General features: G+C 46.4%; 1 protein-coding gene across 3 annotated transcripts in view; it reads right to left on the bottom strand.

The window, feature by feature from the left end:
• The window catches only part of LOC137416535 (E3 ubiquitin-protein ligase rnf168-like), a 132,419-nt gene that overhangs the window by 101,195 nt on the left and 10,039 nt on the right, over positions 1-21,185 (bottom strand). For 2 of the 3 annotated variants that reach the window (XM_068102149.2, XM_068102147.2), the window contains exon 4: positions 11,876-11,970. In XM_068102149.2, the coding sequence (XP_067958250.1) occupies positions 11,876-11,970 (95 nt within the window). Of the gene's footprint in view, positions 1-10,818; positions 11,753-11,875; positions 11,971-21,185 lie in introns of those variants that run through there. The other variant, XM_078784713.1, reaches the window with a different exon arrangement.

The raw sequence follows: 21,185 nt of genomic DNA, 5'->3' as shown, positions 1-21,185 counted from the left end.
CGCATGTGGCGGCGAGGGCCGGGCCCGCTGCGCAGGTGGGGGTTATGGACATGCAACTATTCATGGCGCAACTCAGGGCATGCTTCAGTGAAATGAATGAAAAAATAGATACCAAGAGCGAGGAAACAAATTGCAAGATGGAAAAGATGGCTAATCAAATGGATGCCCAGGGAGACAAATCCACCCGGGAAATGGGGGAAATGAAAAATGGATTGGAACACAAAATGGATACCCAGGGGGACAAATACACCAAAGAAATAAAAGAAATGGGGGAGGACATTAGGCGTGGGTCGAGCGAGGAGGTCGCATTGGTACGCGACGAGGTGAAGCAGTACGAGGAACGCGTGGAGAGCGAGGTAGAGCAGAGCACAGCCAAATTGACGGGGGCTATAGAATTTCGCGCTGCGGGGTGTAAAAGAGCCGACGGTCGCCGAATTGGACGAAAAAAAATCATAAGCGCCAGCGGCCGTCGAAGAAATAATTCAAATTAAAGAAATAATTGGGGCCGAAGAGACGGCAGAAACAGAACATCAATCGTGGGAGAAAGAAATGGAGCCTGAACAAAGTTTGCATTTACACCGTGATGCCGTACTTGCTGGCGAAATAAAAAGTTTGCAGGTGCTGGCGGAAAAGGAGGTCCCCAAGGTGAGGAGAATTAATGGCGCAAATGTGTTTGGCGCGAAAGGGTTTTTGGCGCGCTTGGGACAGAGACAAAACCCGGGCGGTCGTGGAAGGTCCATTGTGCGGTGTATGAGGGCGACTGGTGCGCCGAAGCGTGTGAGAGAAAAGTGTGCACCGGAGCGCAAGTGTGAGCGAGAAAAGTGTATGACGGAATGTGCACGAGAAGAGTGCGTGGAGAAAAAGTGTGCGATGATTGGGAGTGTAACAGGAGTGCACACCCGTGGGTGTTACAGACTGTGTAGCGAGAGAGTGTGTGCCTGGGTCTGCGATAATGAAGTGGGTGAAAGGTGTGAGTGCGCCTAGGTTTGCAGGTACGAGCACCGAGTGCGAGGGAGAATGCACACCAGAGGACGTGGAAGGAGAGTGTGTGGTAGCGGAGTGTATGGGAGGCGCGGGGACGCCTGGGTGTGCGAGTGCGGAGTGGGTCGCGAGTGGTGAGAACATGGCTCAGGCATCGACACCGACCGGGGTAGCGTTTAGCGCAACGGATAGCCGACATGAGCCTTTGGTGAGTTGTGTGCAGCAGGGACGGGCTGGGATCGGTTTCACAAGGACCGCCGCGCACGACCCGTGCTGGCCCCCGCACTGTATGGTTGGTGCCGTGCCGGTAAAGGTAATCGGCGAGGTTCAAAGGGAGGTAGGAGATTTCGGAGCCGCGCACCTTGGCGGGTGCAGTGCTCCGACCGTGGGCGGTTGGGGGTCATCATGCGTGGGACCGCGAGGCCCCGCGCAGGGATGGGGCCCTGAACCTCGGCCCAAGACGGCCCATCCATACCTCCCCTTTTGGATCGAAAATGCCGGACGGACCCAACATACAGGAGACCAACCAACCGCATCGACCGCTCGGCCTTTCGAAGCCGAGCTGTGACGACGTATTTCCACCCGGAAAGGCTTGAGTGTAGTGGACTGATGAGGATAGTGTACCCTACGTGGAAGCATGGTAGTTGGACCATTCCTCACACGACCAGGGCCCATGAGCATTAGTTTAGGGGAATGGCAGTGATAGGCACATGGGGGTGCCAACAATGGTTACCTCCATGGGGCACCGAAGCTAGCCGAGGGAGGGCTAGGATAATGATAGGGAACTAGAAGACTGCAGAGACAAAAGATTTAAGTAGTTACATCTGAACTATAGTGGGGACGTAGGTAGTTTAGATGGATGATAATGACGAAGGGAGTGCATAGTGTAAAGGGATGACGAGGAAGCACGAGTATTAGGGGAAACCAGTTAGATAGATGATGCTGTGTGTGTGAGGAACTGTGTTGAGACAAATGGAATTGTGTTGAATTGTATGGAAAGAAATGGGTGAGCACAAAAGGTGTGAGACAAAAGGTGTGTGAAATAAATGGTGTGAGAATATTTGGTGTGGAATGCTTGGTGTGTGAATAAAAGGTGTGGAATGCATGGTGCAAAGGAGTGAATGGGGGGAGATGGAACCCAGTCACGGACGCCCGGGGTGGGTCGTGTAAAACCAGGTAGAGGGCATAGGCAAAATTTGTATGGATATTGACACCTGTGGTGCGGGTAGTGGCAAAGTAGTGCTTTGGAGGGTGCGTGAGGCTGTGGAATGGCTGGGCATGTGGTTTAATTGGTGCGTATGGTTATTGGGGCACTCCGCCACTGGTAGTTTATCGGCCAGGTGAGGCCGCAGGTAGGCTCTGGGAGCCAGTTAGGGTAGTTGTGAGTTGTTGAGTGGGGCCCGAGGATCCAAGGGAAGGACCCGGGTTGCCCAATGCCAAGGTGGGCATCAGGGGGCAAAGTGCCAGGAGGGGCCTTCCCCAGTTTAGGTAGTCGCAGGAGCAGGTAAGCTCGGGTGGCGACTTCAGTGGCGGAGGTGCGCAGGTAGGTAGACCTGCTAGTGGAGCCACACGACCCAGCCCCGAAATTGTGCAAGGGCACAGAGTGAAAATTAGCGGGAGTGAGGCCCTAATTTTGAGGGCACCACAGAGTGGACAATGGGAATTCGGGTTTTTAGAACCACGTAGTTTAAAGATGGCCGATTGGCAGGGTACGACCCCGGGTAGGTTAAAAGGAAATGTCAGTAGAGTAGTTAAATGAGAAATCCCTTCGCACCATCCACAGCTAATCACCGAGGAGGACGAAGCTCCGCACCAAGGCTCTGTGGGCTGTTTGAGTAAGTGAGACGCATCGTGATGTGATGAGACATTGTGTTTGTTCCATCCCTCCCTTCCTGCGAGGGATTGGGAGACGAATTTGGAAGAGAGGGGGATATGGGAGACAAGACGTAGAGACGAATTTGTAAATACAAGGAAGGGCTAGGGTAGTGTAAGACGACGATGGGGGGTACGGACGGCTCGGGACGCTCTGCACGCTCTTCCGCGCCCCTCACGCTGCATAACCTTGTGTTTTTGTGTACTGTTGCGTCCTTTCCGCTTTGCTGGTCGTGCTTCGTCTCTCCCCCCACCCCAGGACCATTTTGGAGGTGGAACTGTGCAGCACCAGCAGCCTGTGCAGCACCCATGCTGCACTTTGCTACATCTGTGCAGCCGAACTGCACAGCACTCTGCTGCCATATCCTTTTACAGTAACTTTGCTGCACCTGTGCAGCATTTTGCTGCCACAAACACTTTGCTGCACATTATTACACTCATGAACCACAAGTTTTGTGGCCTTGCACTTCTGCTGTGCAGCACCTTGCTGCAGTATCACCTTGCATCTTCGGACCACTTGTTTTGAGTGGCATTAATGTCACGCAGTCGGACCACATGAGGTTGGCCCTGCTTGGCAAAGAAATGCAATAAACGCTTTTTTTTTTGTGCATTTTTATTATGGTGTGCCAGGGATGAGAAGATTTGTAAGGTAGATAGCCCTGAAGATCAGGAATGGCCTGTATGCTGGTCCGGGGGCTAGCCGGTTTGATAGGCACACAGAAGACGCAAGCAAGATGCAAGATGCAAGAAGCAAGACGCAAGAAGCAAGCAGCAAGTGTTATGATTTTTGAGTGTGTTTGTGTTTTTGCTGTGCTTTCTCTTCCCTCCAATCTTCTCTTCAAAAAAGGACAGGTCCTGGGTCATAGAGTTGTAAATAAGAGTAAGTTTTTTTGTGCTTGTAAATATAAAATGCTGCCCACCGGCTATGTGTTTAGTTTGACAAATTCCGGATTCGGTTAATTGTGGGCGTGATTCTGTTAGATTAGCTACTCAACGCAATAGGAGGGACATATTTAGTGTTTTAAAACGGTCGCACCCACGGGTTAGAGTAAATGTTAGAGGGACACACATCTATATGTCACATTTAAAAGTAAAGTTAATTTTACAGATCATTCTCAAAACCAGAGCCTGGTGTTGGGCTAGCGGCTAGGGTGCCAGCTTAGGATCCTAGGATCCTGGGTTTGAATCCCGGTCGATCGCTGAATTAACACCAGGGGGGTTGACTCAGCCTGTCATCCTTCCGAGGTCGGCAAATTGAGTACCAGTTCACTGGTAATTCCCTGCTTGTCGTAAAAGGTGACAAAAAGGGTTGGCGGCAGTCAGGGCATCCGGCCGTAAAACATTGCTTCAAAAAGGGGACCAACAAAAACAACAACAACCACGGTGCCCGAAAAAGGCAAACCCCTGCTCTGCGGGGAAAAATGGCCTCTAAAGGTGTTTTTTTTTTTTTTTTTTTTCTCAAAACCGGTCGTTCCATTTGGTTGGGTTCGTCTCGGGGACGAGTCTGACGAGGGAGAGGGGTAGTGTTGCGGTTTCGAGTTTGTACAATAAAGGTTAATTTCCCCCTCATAGTTAATCACACTACAACACGTAGCCTCGCGATAGTTGTTATTTCTTAGTATGTGTAAGCATAGCCCTTTTCCTATGTTAGTTTTGCGTTGAGTAGAGTGATGAGAGTTAGGTCCTTTCTTGCCTTATGTCGCTTTCATTGCCTTATGCCGCCTTATGCCGAGCAAGTTACAGGTTCCGAGAGAAGACGCGCATGCACCAAGCTATAAGCGCTCTTACCAATTAAACGCTCGGTTGAGCTTGAGGCAGAGCCTCTATTGGGTTACGTGAGTGAGAGCGCGCCAGTAATTAATCGCGCTGTGGAAAACCGCCAAGCCTGGCGAGAGACGCGTACATTTCCCTCCCGCCTGCCTGCTGTGCCCTTTGTTCGAGAGAAGCGCTGCAAGGATCCCTTCCACCGCCTGCTTGCCTTCATCGCGGGACGTGCTGTGACTGGGGAGAGCCACGCCGGGCGGAGCCGTTCCTGGACGACCAAGTCAGCGAGTGAACATCATCCTACCTTCATTTCCCCCCTGTGAGGGTGATCGGGCCTGTGTCTGGGGTTAAACTTAAGACTGTATAAGACTGCTCTGTGTCCCTTTGACTTGTACATAATAGTGTGAATATTAATTAAACCTGTGTTCTTCCTTTATTTGGCCGTCTCGTCTTTTCCATCATTGACTAAGCGTGGTACGAAAAGAACCGCTCTAATCGGGTTCCAATACCAAAGGTGGTGCGGGTAGCACGGACCACGTCGTACGCAATCCGCTCGGTGTACTCAAATTACACGTGGCTCGTGCGAGGCTTGCTTCCCCGCTTCCGCGGCGGCGCAGGTACTTAGGTACGTGCGAACATCGTCCCGGAACCCTACCCTGCGTTTGCCCGGGAGGGGCGATTCAAGTCTCTCGGTTGCGCCGACCCAAAAAGAACAAGGGGCTTAATCTCCTCTTGGTAAGAGCAGGAAGGGCGGCGAAAACCGTAACAATATATATATATATATATATATATATATATATATATATATATATATATATATATATATACAGTGATCCCTCGTTTATCGCGGGGGTTACGTTCCAGAACCCCCCGCGATAGACGAAAATCCGCGAAGTAGCGACCATATTTTTATTTTATTATTTATATATATTTTAAAGCTTTATGACCCTCCCCACACTCTTATTAACCTTTCCCATACTCTTATTAACCTTTCCCATACTCTTATAAACACTTCCTATACTCTTAAACATACGTAATTTTAACAACATATAAAATTCTAATGGGTACTCACCATTGAAGATACTGTAGCGACCCATGGGTTCCCCAAGCAAGACCAGCATTAGAATCTCCTTGCTCCAGCCGGTGACGTCACCGGCGGGGATCCCGGCACCAGAGTGGCTGGTCACGTGACCGCCAAAGCGTGTGGCGCGCGTGCGGGTATAATCAGCTACACCTGTTGATCACGTGACCACCGAAGCGTGGCGTGGCTTTCGGTTTCTGGTTGTGCTTTATAATGCAGCCCGATAAACGGGCTTTACAGTGTTCCCGAGTTGGTTTTGAGAATAAATATCTTCTCGGACGAGTTTGTGTCTTGCCCGTCATTTCGTCCGTATCAAGCAAGAGCCCCGGCTCTTCAATACTACAACTTGCGTGATGAAGATGATGATGAATTAGCTGTGCAGTACTGATGACGATGAAGGTGATGACGATGATGAATGTACTGCACAGCCAGAAAGAGCATTACAGTTACCCATTACGTGGGTAACTAGCGCAAGTGGAAGCTGCCGCATCTGCATTTTCCATACGCACGACTCTTTGTCTCTTTGTCTACCCTTCTACTGTACACTATGTACAGTATTTTATTTCTTGTAATATGTTTTAATTACTGTATTTTTCTTATTTTTTTACGTTTTTTAGGCTAGAAAATGCTTATTTTACCACAAAAATATTTAAAATAATAGTATATAAAAATACATTTACACCGCAAAATTCCGCGATATAATTTTACATATACTAGCGAGAAAAACCCGCGATGTACCGAAGCCGCGAAAAGTGAACCGCGATATAGCGAGGGATGACTGTATATATATATATATATATATATATATATATATATATATATATATATATATATATATATATATAATATATATATATATTCAATATAATGATATTTTTGACTTATTAGGAAAAGTTAGTTTGCGTCAAGCAAAGGAATATGGTTGCCTTGCCATGGTGACCGAGTGGATAATGATTCATGGCTTCCCTGAGGCAACTGCAATTCTGCATGCGACAATGTCCTTTGGCTGGGTTTTTTTTTTAATCTTGAAAATTGCGTATGGGTTTTTCATATAAATCACTATGCAGTTGATTTGAGTGATTTATTAAGCCATTTCGACAACTCTTACATGACAATTGGGAAATAAATACCTATAATTGATGCAGTGATAAATTAAACAAGCGTTACGCTTAGGTCCCCTGTTGGTGAAGTGGTGAGTCGACAAAGTGGAGGACGCAAGGCGGCCATCTTGGATTTTGACGTGGCGACCCAATTTTCAATAGCGTTCTTCCTTATGCGTAGATACACCCACACACCAGATTAGAAGTTGGTACTTCGCTTATTTTTCAAGATATATCGTTCACAGGGTTCAGACATATATATGGCGGCGGCCATCTTAGATTTTGACGTGGCGACCCAATTTTCAATAGCGTTCTTCCTTATGCCTAGATACACCCACACACCAGATTAGAAGTTGGTACTTCGCTTATTTTTCAAGATATGAGCTGACAGCTGTGAGCTGACAGGGGGGCGATATGAGGAGAAAGCTCGCGGGACAAGGAGCAGGAGGACAAGGAGGAGAAGGGAGAGGAGAAGAAGGAGAAGGAGGACGAGGATGAGGACGAGGACGAGAAGGATGAGGAGGAGGACAAGGACGAGGAGGATGAGGAGAAGGACGAGGAGAAGGACGAGGAGGAGGACGAGGAGGAGGACGAGGAGGAGGACGAGGAGAAGGACGAGGAGAAGGACGAGGAGAAGGACGAGGAGGAGGACGAGGACGAGGACGAGGACGAGGACGAGGACGAGGACGAGGACGAGGACGAGAAGGAGGACGAGGAGGAGGACGAGGAGGAGGACGAGGAGGAGGACGAGGAGGAGGACGAGGAGGAGGAGGACGAGGAGGAGGACGAGGAGGAGGAGGCCGAGGAGGAGGACGAGGAGGACGAGGAGGAGGACGAGGAGGACGAGGAGAAGGACGAGGAGAAGGACGAGGAGGACGAGGAGGACGAGGAGAAGGACGAGGAGGACGAGGAGGACGAGGAGAAGGACGAGGACGAGGCGAAGGACGAGGACGAGGCCGAGAAGGAGGATGAGAAGGAGGCTGAGAAGGATGAGGAGAAGGAGGGCGAGGTGGATGAGGGCGAGGAGGGTGAGGACGAGGAGGGTGAGGGCGAGGAGGGTGAGGGCGAGGAGGGTGAGGGCGAGGAGGGTGAGGGCGAGGAGGGTGAGGGCGAGGAGGGTGAGGGCGAGGAGGGTGAGGGCGAGGAGGGTGAGGAGGGTGAGGGCGAGGAGGGTGAGGGCGAGGAGGGTGAGGGCGAGGAGGGTGAGGGCGAGGAGGGTGAGGGCGAGGGCGAGGCGGGTGAGGAGGGAGAGGAGGGTGAGGGCGAGGGCGAGGAGGGCGAGGGCGAGGAGGGCAAGGGTGAGGAAGGCGAGGAGGGCGAGGGCGAGGCGGGCGAGGAGGCCGAGGGCGGCGAGGAGGATGATGGGAAGGCGGATGATGGGAAGGAGGATGATGGGAAGGAGGATGATGGGAAGGAGGATGATGGGAAGGAGGATGATGGGAAGGAGGATGATGGGAAGGAGGATGATGGGAAGGAGGATGATGGGAAGGAGGATGATGGGAAGGAGGATGATGGGAAGGAGGATGAATGGGAAGCAGGATGAATGGGAAGGAGGATGATGGGAAGGAGGATGAATGGGAAGGAGGATGAATGGGAAGGAGGAGGATGTTGTCGTATGAATGTTTTCACAACTACCAAGACTGAACAAGATGCCAGTCACTAGAATGAATCACTGAAGTATAAAATGGGAGATCAAATTGTACTTCTTCGCTTCCCTCCCCTCTCCTCCCCCCCCCCCCCCCCCCCCGCCCCCCAAGTCCCTCCTTCCCCCTCCACCAGCAGAGCAAGGCTGAAGCAATTACAATGACTCTAATGTCACATGGTTTTCGATGTACTTTCAATATGCACTTATCAAATGGTCATGTAACATGTGGTAAAGTTTCAATTTCCTCCGTTGAATGGTTGTCGATGTGCACTCGTAGCAAAATGCAGACACATACGTAGGTATGCACCCGATTGCTTAACCTCACTTTTCGCTTCGCGAGAGCGGGATAACTTGAATGACACTCTTCGACATCGCGACGTCGACCGATACGCCTCCGCCCACATTATTATATCATTTTTATAATAATTGTACCAAGCTTGAATTAAATCCCTTCAGCTGTTTTCAAGCATCATATTTTGGATTGGATCAGGTATCACATCTTTACCTGACATGACCTCTGACATTTGAAGCTTAAATCCAATCAGTTCATCATAATATATATTTGTACCAAGTGGGTCATTCCATGTCAAATCATCAAAGAATCTGCCGTCATCTCTCAGATTTTTGTAAAACTTTGGGAACCAATTGGGACCCATGAAAAACAGCTAGAACTCAAATATTTTTGCTAACAGCCTCTTAATTAGTGAGATACAGGTTAACGAACTTTGGACTAATTAGCGCGATGTCACGAATTCAAATGGCCATATCTCTAAAAGTATAACACCTAGAGAGCTGGTTTTTGTGTCATTTTAAAGGTATTTTCATGCCCTATAAATTTGTCTGGGCAACATTTTCCTACCTCCAATCACAAAAAAGTTATCACAAAATATAAACTTCAATCGTGAATCCAAAAAAAATGTATCCTTCAAATTTCCTCAAATTCATCCCAGATGTACCTTATGATGTCAAGAAGCTTCCACATAAGTTTTGTGATGGGCACTCCAATAGTTTCTGAGATATGAGCAATAATGTACATGTACGTATGGCATATAGGTTCGAAAATCAGCATTTGTAATGTATTATACAATCATTCTAACCTAGCCATGACAGGGAACACAGGGTGTGTTCCTGGTCATTGCAGACTTTGCGGAGAACTATAGTTTTGTAGTTCAGGATGCATCTCAGTCATTCCATTGGAACAACCTGCAGGCCACAATCCACCCGTTTGTGTGCTACTATCGGCAAAGCATGCAAGATAAAACTCCTCAACACATAAATTTTGCCATCATATCAGAATGCAACATTCATGATACCGTGGCAGTTCATCTGTTCCAAAAACTGTTCCTTCAATTCCTAACCACCAAATTTGGACAGCGCCCTAAAAAGGTTTGCTACTTCTCCGACGGATGTGCAGCCCAGTACAAGAATCGGAAGAACTTCAGCAATTTATGCCTCCATGAAGAGGATTTCGGTGTCCCAGCTGAATGGCACTTTTTTGCTACGTCGCATGGGAAGGGACCATCTGATGGAGTTGGTGGGACAATTAAGCGGTTAGCAGCTAAAGCCAGTCTCCAACGACCATATGATCAACAGATCATCACTCCTCGCCAACTTTTTGAATTTGCTGATTCAGAGATTGCAAATGTCAACTGCCAGTTTGCAACAGCAGAACAGTATGAACAAGAATCAAAACTACTCGAAGCAAGATTCGAAGAGACCCGCACAATCCCAGGTACACTAAAGCTACATTGCTTTGTTCCTGTGTCTAAGGAAAAAGTCACAGTTCGAGCCTTTTCGTTCTCAGCCGAAGAACGAAAGGAACATGTCAAACTTACACCTGGGATGATCGATCACAATGTCTCAGCCATAACTGGTTATGTTACAGTGGATTATGATGGTCACTGGTGGGTTGCATGTGTCATGGAACATACCCCAGAGAGGCATGAGGTGGATGTTAAGTTCCTCCATCCACATGGACCATCCCCATCATATACATTTCCGGAACCAGCAGACCCTCTCACTATTGACTACCAGGATGTGCTTACTACTGTTGAACCAACCACTGCAACTGGAAGGACATATTGTATTTCCAAGAAAGAAACAAGTGCTGCTGTTGCTGCATTGAAGAGGAAATTGAAAGCCTAAGTCAGGTTAGTGAACACTGTGTACTTGAACTCACTTATTGATTGTATAATACATTACAAATGCTGATTTTCGAACCTATATGCCATACGTACATGTACATTATTGCTCATATCTCAGAAACTATTGGAGTGCCCATCACAAAATTTATGTGGAAGCTTCTTGACATCATAAGGTACCTCTGGGATGAATTTGAGGAAATTTGAAGGATACATTTTTTGGGCATTCACAATTGAAGTTTATATTTTGTGATAACTTTTTTGTGGTTGGAGGTAGGAAAATGTTGCCCAGACAAATTCATAGGGCATGAAAATACCTTTAAAATGACACCAAAACCAGCTCTCTAGGTGTTATACTTTTAGAGATATGGCCATTTGAATTCGCGACGTCGCGCTAATTAGTCCAAAGTTCGTTAGTCTGTATCTCACTAATTAAGAGGCTGTTAGCAAAAATATTTGAGTTCTTGCCGTTTTTCATGGGTCCCAATTGGTTCCCAAAGTTTTACAAAAATCTGAGAGATGACGGCAGATTCTTTGATGATTTGACATGGAATGACCCAAGTTTGGCCAAAATCCCATCACTGATTCACAAGTTATCGTGGTAACAGGATTTTACCGAACATAACCTCTGTCCTTGTGACCCCAAAATCTAATCAGTTCATCTTCACTTCATTATACATACCTGCACCAGTTTGACTTGGATCCCTTCAGCCGTTCTCAAGTTATCGTGGTAACGAATGCCTATCAGGACGAACGGACAGCCGAACAGACAACCCGGAAACATAACGCCTCTGGGTACTTTGGTGGCGAGGCAAAAAAAAGGACATCAGATGCTTCCAATTGGAGTTGTGGTCTGCGGTATTATTTTCAAATGGCACATGACCTTTGATCCCAATATTAAATCTGTTCATCTTTCTATTGCAGTCAATATTTTTTGCCAAATTTGGTTGAAATCCTTAATTCGTGGTTCACAAGATATTGCGTTAATAAAGATTTTCAATGAAAGGTCACATGACCTTAGACCTGTAACCTTTCAAACCCAAAATCTAATCATTTCATCATTGTATTACCATCCATACTTGTGGTTCTCAAGTTATCATGGCAACAAAAAAACCAACAATGGACAGACGGACGCACAATCTGAAATCACAATGCCTCTGGCCTTCAGCTGTGGAAGCATAAAGACCCAACAAGCCCATATAAGCAACCTTAAAACACCATCCTAATTCTCAAACATGTTTGCTGTAGTTTCAACATGTACTCCTGAAATGACCAATCAACTCTCACTCACCTCTCAAAATCAGCATCACATCCAAACTTAGCAATACGCCTCTTGCTACGGGTTTCCGGACGGCCTTTGTCCACCTTTTTCATTGGTGTAAGTTTCTGCAGGTGCATTTGCGCAAGAAGAATGTGGATGAGATCAAATGAGGTTGCATTAGTTACACACATCATACAGGAAAGCATTGCTATGATTGATAAGGGTATGTTTAGGGGCCATTGTTTAAAAAGAATAAAATCAAGCAGAATTATTTCTCCAAAAAATTCTCCAATACGTAAACCGGTTTTTTCAGTTGTTTCACTGGTTGACCCAAATAAAACAAAACCTTCTTACTTTAGCAGAGATGGTGATGACTGCTACAATAGACCAGTCGGATTTTCAGAAAAAGAAGCATCAACAGGGTATTTTGAGGTTAAAAGTCTGGATTGATGCTTTTTAACCTAATTTGGATGTGCAGAATCCAAAAATGCCTGTTCCCAAGCTGATTTATAGACAGTTAACCATCCACTTCAAAATGTGCCCACTAAATAAATACTTCAGATTAAAAATTACGTCAATATCATGTTCTTCATAATTGAACTGCAAGAGAAAGTATATATTAAAGTTCATTTATCCAGTTTTCATTGATCAAAGTAATGCTGTCTATTTTCCTAATTACAAGGCTACATCGGTATTGATTTTTTCCGCTAATCGATGGCCTCATACCGGTATATCTGTACAAATTTTTTATTTTTTTAATGCAGGTTCCAACAATATGTAATGGTCCAATTTTGTTTATTTATTTATTTATTTATTTAATGGATATCGCCCCAGACAAGGCATACAGCCATCCAGGTAAGGGGCTAAGAGAAAGTGAGAAAAATATAAGGATAAAGCAAAACAAAATAAATCCAATACGTACATATTCATATATGACTTGCACATCATTGACACACAGTAATTCACGGCAGACATCAAGCACTCGATCTTTACAAATTATGGCATTTTTTTTTTTTCATACAATAGAGAATGTGATCGATAAAGACAGTAAAAAAAGGGTTCCGTTTTGTCCTTCGCTTACTTCATCCTTGCAGAATGATTTATAAAGACAATAGTCGATGCCTACTACCTTCGATTAACGATTAATGATCGAGTGCTTTGGTAGGTCAATAAAAACCGAGATCAGTGCCCGATATTTGCAGACACGGTGATGCCATGCACAAGATAGATATCAGAACAGACCCCCTCTGCACCCATCCCGAATGAGCAGCCGTTGCCTATCTCACACGATGACAATAGTACTAGTAGCACTAATGATCGCCTTTAATGGGTTTAATTGAGGAGTTTTGCAGGGAAGAAAAGAAAGAAATCTATTTAATGATACGGTGATTTGCACAGAGATCCTTTGTGACATGGTGGTAGTGGGATGGTTTCGGATGTGGAAAGAAAAGGAGGGAGAGGGGGTTTGAAGGGGATGGCGTGAAGTGGAGGTTGAGGGGGCAAAAGGACGAGGGGAGGGGTTTGAGATGGAGGAACGAACGGGTGGATTCAGGTGAGGGAAGATGGGAGTTACGGGGTTTGAGATGGAGGAACAAACAAGTGGATTCAGTTGAGAGAAGTTTCCCATGGGATTTCCGGGTTTGAGATGGAGGAACAAAAGGGTAGATTTAGGCAAGGGAAGTTCCCATGGGAGTTACGGGGTTGGAAAGGCGAAAAGGGTAGGATTGCGAGGCCTGAGGAGTTACTGTTTGGAAGGTAAAGGGCGAGGGACTGACGATGGATGGGTAGCTGGAGTTAAAGAAGGGTCGAAAGATGGATTGTGTTAAACTAAATGTATTCCCACACGGGACTTTTCTTCCACATGATGAGAACGGTTATTTTACTTCCAACTTCGACTTGTATTAAAAACTATTTTGTTTCAAAGCGAGATCAGTATTGGTAATTGGCACAGGCCAGATCGCTATCGCAGATCGCCACACCAGTAATCGGCACAGGTTGGTATTGCTATCGTGGATCACTGGACCGGTAATAGGCACAGGTCGGTATCGCTATCGCGGATAACTGTACCGGTAATCAGCACAGGTCAGTATTGCAGGGATTATCCTGGAGGATTTTAGCAATGGGAGAAAATCTCCCTGTGTACAAAACAATGAGATTTTTTCCGAACATGATGGGATTATACAAAATTGTTTTGAGATAAAATTTTACTCGCGCTCGTCAAATCTTATTATTATTGGGGTATTAATTAAAAAATAAATATGGTCAAGAAAAACAAAGACTTGTGTGTTCTGTATTCAAACAGACTATCTCACTCCCTGTGGCTTTTATTGCGTAAATGATGAACCATGCCACAGATAAGTTTAACACATAAGTTGCCATGAATTAGCACATTTGATTGGAATGAGTGCACAATAATGAGTGGCACAATTGTAATGGCAGATGACTTCTGGAGCTTCTCGCTGACGGATTTGTCAATTGTTGTGGAAATGGCATCCAGAAAACCACAGGCTGATTTATAACTCGCATATGTCACATGTTTGTTCACTTTTAAATTCTCCAGATTTGGGGTATTAAGCTCTGACAACAAGGTCAGCAAGCTGTTATACTGAGACAGGGGAATGGCTTCCTTCGACATCCAATACACCACTTTCAGACACGTCAAAATACTTTCCTCTTCTTTTGATTTAGCCCCCTCAACCGTGAGTTGAAGATTTCTTCTCGCCAGTGGTGCTGCAATCGCTCGTTGGTGATCAGATGACGATATATGTCGGGTTTTTGTAGTCGATTTGAAATTATTTGTACCTTGACTTAGACTGTTGACTAACTTCTCCGATCTACACAGTGAACAATACATTTTGTTCTGATCGGCATCATATCTCAGCCAGTCTCCGAATTTAAGGACCCAGCTGTCTTGAAACGTTATTAATGTTTTGCCAGAAGTAGCTGTCTGCACTGTGGCGGCCCTGGCCACTGTCCCGCTTTCGCCCTGCACACGGTCACTAGCTGGATCATCCTGGTTGCCCTCAGTATTAGAACTACTGCTGGTAACTATAAAGAATCGTTTTATACTTTGCCCATCAGGCTGTGGTTGCGGAGGTCTCTTTTTCGGCGGCATTTTCGGAAAAAGCGTAATCCAGAAACTACTGCAGACAGCGAACACGTGGTTGCCGAAAAGCCGTCGTTTAATGCCGCAAAACATTGTCGCGGCTACCCTAAAGCGTGAAAGCGAAATTAAAATGGCTACGGTCAGTTTACAGTTTAGAATAGCTTCGTCTTTGACAACTTCCAGACCTGACAAAAGCAGTAGTAAGTACACGAATTGAGACCGTTTCGCCTGAAAACGATACCGCGACAACTGACACGCTCTATGCAATTTTTTTTATCGCTCTGGCCAAAATTGTATGCGATATTTTCCAACTTTATGCGAGAATATCGCGGAATCGCGGCCAAAGTCAATCCCTGAGTATCACCATCGTGAATCGCCATACTGTTAATCGGCACAGACCGGTATTGCTATCGTGAATCGCCGAGCATCAGCACAGGCTTTCTAAAGTACAGACAATTCATACAAAATAACCAATTGCCTTAAAAATAGCCTGAAGGAAAAACAAAACGATTGCTCGTATGGTGCTCGGTTGCTGAGTGTTAAAAGTTACAAGCGTTACGCCGAGGTCCCCCGTCGTTGAAGTGATGAGTTGACAAAGTGGAAGACGCAAGGCGGCCATCTTGGATTTTGACGTGGCGACCCAATTTTCAATAGAGTTCTCCCTTATGCGTAGATACACCCACACACCAGATTAGAAGTTAGTAGTTCGTTTATTTTTCAAGATATTTTGCTCACAAGGTTCAGACATATATATGGTGGCGGCCATCTTGGATTTTGAAGTGGCGACCAAATTTTCAATAGCGTTCTTCCTTATGCCTGGATACACCCACACACCAGATTATAAGTTGGTACTTCGCTTATTTTTAAAGATATTCCGCTCACAAGGTTCAGACTTACGTGGCATCAGACATACATGGCGGCGGCCATCTTGGATTTTGACGTGGGTTGCACCCACACACCAAATTAGAATTCGGTCCTTCGCTTACGCACGCACGTTCGCACGCATGGGCGCACGGACGCACGCACGGAGGGGAAAACTATAGTCCCCCTTTCGCTCCGCGGTGCGACCGAGGACAAAAACCCAATGCACCTACTTCTTAGTAAGTCTTGATGTCATACATTCCACTGTTCAAGGTGTAGCCGAGTGAATCAAAGCTTTTTAAAATCATGTACGGTATTTAAGGGTTGTAAACACCTTTCTTCGGTTTGTTGATGACATACAGATATTTTTGTGGATATTCCGATTTTTTTTTTTCCAAATATTTTTCTTCCCAGTATACCAGTATATTCAAATTTCTTATACCATTATAGCAACATGAACAAGCGTTACGCCGAGGTCCCCCGGAGGTGAAGTGATGCGAGTTGACAAAGTGGAAGACGCAAGGCGGCCATCTTGGATTTTGACGTGGTGACCCAATTTTCAATATCGTTCTCCCTTATGCGTAGATACACCCACACACCAGATCAGAAGTTAGTAGTTCGTTTATTTTTCAAGATATTTCGCTCACAAGGTTCAGACATATATATGGTGGTGGCCATCTTGGATTTTGACGTGGCGACCCAATTTTCAAGAGCGTTCTTCCTTATGCCTAGATACACCCACACACCAGATTAGAAGTTGGTACTTCGCTTATTTTTCAAGATATTCCACTCACAAGGTTCAGACATACATGGCGGTGGCCATCTTGGATTTTGACGTGGGTTGCACCCACACACCAAATTATAATTATTCGGTCCTTCGCGTACACACGCACGCACGTACGCACGCCCGCACTGACGGACGGAAAAACCATAGTCCCCCTTTCACTCCGCGGTGCGATGGGGGACAAAAAGTGAAGGGGACTGAATACTTTCTGAATGCACTGTATGTTGTGTAAAGGAGACGAGATGGAAGGGAAGTGGTGTGAGAATGGTGAAGGGTAAGCAGGGACAGAAATACAAGTTTGTGTGGCAAGGGTGCCCGGAAGGCATGCATGGTGTTGGTGTCCTGTTTTCTGAGAAGTTTGTGGACAGTGTGGTGATTGTGACTGGAGTGAGTGAAAGGTTGATGACAGTGAAAATGATGATTGGGAGGCTCTTGGTGAACGTCATCTCGGGATATGCTCCGCGGGTCGGTCGGAGCGATGGAGAGAGGGACAAGTTCTGGTGTGCGATAGAGAAGCTGATTGAAAACGTGAAGGATGGGGGGGGGGGGGGAGGGATAGTTGTGATAGGAGCAGAGCAGAACTGGATAGACGTGTGGGAAGGAGTGTAGACGGTTTTTGCGAAGTTCATTGGGGTCATGCATATGGTGTGAGGAATGGAGAGGGTGAAAGGATTTTTCAGTTTGCTGACAGAGCTGGTTTGTTGATTTGTAATACGCAGTTCCAGGAAAGAGGATAATAAGCTTGTTACATACACGTCAGGTGGGTAGACGACAGCCGTTGACTCCCTGATGGTGCGTAGGCGAGATAGGAGGCACCTCCGGGACACAAAGGTGATCCCGAGGGAGGAGGCTGTTTCACAGCACCACTTGGTTGTCTGCGACATAAGGGTGAAAGGTGCGAGGAGAGCTGGGCGGGTGAAGTACCAACCGAGAATGAAGGTGTGGAGGTTGAAAGAGGTGACAGTGAGGGAGACATTAAAAGAGAGGCTGAGTATGGTGGAGGATGATGTGGTTGAGCTTGAAAGTGGTTGGATGTCAATGAAAGATAGTCTGTTGGGAGTCGTTGGTGAGGTATGTGGATGGACTAAAGGACCACCGAGGCACTCGGAAATATGGTGGTGGGATGATGAAGTTGGAAAGAGACTTGACGAGAAGAGGAAGAAGTTCAAGGAGTGGCAGAAGGCGAAGGGTATGGGGACAGAAAAATGAGAGCATGAAAGTTATAAGGCAGCCAAGAAGGCTGCAAAGAACGAGGTAGCAAAGGCGCAGGAGGCATGCAGGAAAATGTTCGGAGAACGCTTGGATTCGGAAGACGTTCAGAGAGCGGCATTCAGGATTGCAAAGCAGATAGCGAAAGAGAGGTGCGATGTGATGGGGGTGAGTTGCTTGAAGGATGAAGTGTGACAAATCGCTGTGGACCCAGATGGAATTAAAGGAAGATGGAAGAGATATATGGAAATGCTGTTGAATGCAGAGAATGAATGTGACGGCAACATCGAGAGTACCCCAGTTTTAGGACCGGCAGAGAAGATAACTGAGAAGGAAGTTGAGGAAGCGATAAAAGCAATGAAAAGTAGAAAAAGCGGCAGGGCCGACGGGAGTTGTGTGAGATATGTTGAAGGCAGCGAGAAGTTGGGGTGTGAAGAGAACGACAGAGATCTGTAATCTGGTGGTGAAAGAGGGCCGCATTCCAGTGGATTGGAAACCGAGTACCCTCGTCCCTCTATACAAGGGGAAAGGTGACCCTCTGGAGTGTGGCTCGCACCGAGCGATAAAGTTATTGGAGCATGGAATGAAGGTATTGGAAAGGGTGTTGGAGAAGAGGATAAGGAAGAAAATTAAGATCGACGAAATGCAGTTTGGATTTATGTCAGGAAGAGGAACGACAGACGTGCTTTTTATTGTGAGGCAGTTGCAGGAGAAGAACAGTCACGTGAAAAAGTAAGTACACCCCATGTAAAGTTTTGACTTTTTCAACATATTTCAACATACAGCGATTTGATCTTTATTTCAACAATATTGATAGATAAAGGTGATATAATACAACAAATATCTTGAAACATTTACATTTTGTCGTCCATTGTACAATTTAAATAAACATAAATGCAAGTTTCGCATGTGGAAAAAGTAAGTACACCCTGACATTTATCACTACTTCAAATACCTAAAATTAGAATCAGGTGTACCAGCTCAGGTGCAAATGATTAGAACATCGTTAGAGAGGATCTTGGAGGAACCTGTCTTATTTAAACCTCAGACATTTAGTTTGGTTTGCTCTTTGTTGTTGAAGTGTGTGGCGTCACCATGCCTAAATCAATAAGAGCTCTCTGAGGCCTTCAGAAAGAAGGTTATAGATGCCTACGAGTCTGGGAAGGGATTTAAAAAGATCTCCAAACAATTTGAAATCAATCATTCGACTGTCCGGAAGGTCATCGACAAGTGGAGAAGATTCCAAACAACTGCCAACTTGTTCAGGCCAGGCCGCCCCAGCAAGTTCAGCCCGAGAACAGACCGCAAGATGCTGAAAGAAGTCTCTAAGAACCCCAGAATGTCATCACAGGACCTACAGGTAGCTCTTGCCACTGTTGATGTCAAAGTGCATGAGTCTACCATTAGAAAGAGGCTGCACAAATTTATTCGGGCCTTCTTCAATGGGGGTCTTCATCAATGATCTCTCCGATTCTCTGGAAAATCCTCTCTAACTCTTTGCTGATGACTCTACCATCTGCCGCTCTATTCCTCATCCCTCAGGTCGGCAGTCTGCAGCCTCCTCACTCTCTGCAGACCTGGACAAAATCACAGACTGGTCAAACAAGTGGAACATGTCTTTCAATCCTGACAAATCTCACACTCTTACGTGTCTCTCCGAAAGGACCGACTGGAAAACCCTCCCATCTACTTTCTCAACAATCCTCTCCAAAAACTTCTGTCGTTCAAGCTTATGGGTCTCACTATCTGCCATGATCTTTCTTGGGAAAACCACATTTCCAAGCTGGCCTCTAAAGCCAGTCGCCGACTAGGCATCCTCCGTCGTGCGAAGTCCTTCCTTGGCACACCTGAGCTCCTCACCTCATACAAGGCTTTCATCCGCAGCTCAATGGAATACTGTTCCCCCCTCTGGGCTGGTGCTCCTGCCTCACACCGAGCTCGGCTTCACGCTGTTGAAACCAATGCTTTCAGAATCATTGGAATCTCCTGTGATGAAGCTAACTCCGAGGGTCTTTCACTCACTCACCGCAGGCAGGTTGGTGGTCTTTCTGTCTTCTACCGACTCCTCTCCTGCCTTGCTCCCCCAGCTCTCTCTGTGCTCTGTCCCCCCAATATTCCTTCAGGTCGCACAAGATCTGCCTGCAACCCTCTTATGGCTAAACTGCCAAAATCTAGGCTCTCTGCTCACCTTCACTCTTTCATTCCCCTTTTCTCCCACCTCTGGAACAAACTCCCCCACTCCCTTCAATCCCACTCCTCCCTCCAGGTCTTTAAAACAGCTGTTCACCACCATCTCTTATCTTCCCCCATCCAAAACCTTGATCTTTTCTACCCCCGCTAATTTCACCCCAGATACACTTTTTTTAAATACCAACTTCTTTCCTGGAAGTCCTTGCAGTGTTCATATGTTTTATACCTCTCCCACCTACCCCCAAGCCCTCCGCCTCCCACATTTCTCCCGATGTCCCTGCTCTCAAATGTTGTGTTTGTGTCCTTCCCCCTCTCTCCCCATCTCGTCGACCGCTCCCCTTATTTTTTGTGTTTTATGTGTCGGTTTGACTTTTTGTGTGAATAATGTTAGCTCTTTCACGAGCCTCGACCTAGAAGAAAAAAAAAAAAAAAAGGGCCGACCCTAAGCCCTGAAGTCGTTCTCCCCCTCTTCTTATATTCTTTCTCTCTGCTTTTCCTCAGAGTGTGAGCCTACTGGGCCCATGTTTCATGTATAGATAACTAGCAGAAGTACCTGGCGTTGCCGGGCGGGGGAGGGGGGCATGGGAGGGGGGGGGGGGTAGGAGCAAACCCTCCTCCAGACGACATCGCCGTTCTCCTTTTTTTTCTCTTTTTTTAAGCCTAAAACACTCCCAGGCACTCACTGATTAACCTCTGAAAGTTTGACGAAGATCCGTTCAGCCATCTCTGAGAAAAATTGCGACACACAGACAGACAGCCAGACAGACATCTCTCTTATAGAGTAGATTAAGTAGGATGGGAGATGGGATAAGCGATAAATGGGATTAAGCTTTTGGGGATTCATTGTGTGTTCATAGTTTTCTTTTTAACCAGTGATTATTGGCTGTGTTCCCGGTGTGTACCCCGGTTTAGAATAGGTACACCGTATCCCTGCGTGTCGTAAGAGGCGACTAAAAGGGTTGGCGTCAGGAAGGGCATCAGGCCAGAAAAACATTGCCTCAAAAAGAGAACCATGACAATTACAACTACATCTGGGCAGGATACAGCCCGAAGTACCCCGTGGGGGACCCCACTCCCTCTCGTAAAAACTCAAGGTGGGGAACCCAATCGAAGCAAGGGAGGAAATCACTCCATTTATGACGACGAAACCTCTGATGCCCCACGTGGAGATCGGTTTCTAAGGTTTGGGA

Source organism: Myxine glutinosa, chromosome 9 (genome assembly GCF_964187855.1).
Source record: "Myxine glutinosa chromosome 9, kmMyxGlut1.1, whole genome shotgun sequence".
Classification (NCBI taxonomy): Eukaryota; Metazoa; Chordata; class Myxini; order Myxiniformes; family Myxinidae; genus Myxine; species Myxine glutinosa.
This window is presented reverse-complemented; position numbering and strand designations above follow the sequence as displayed.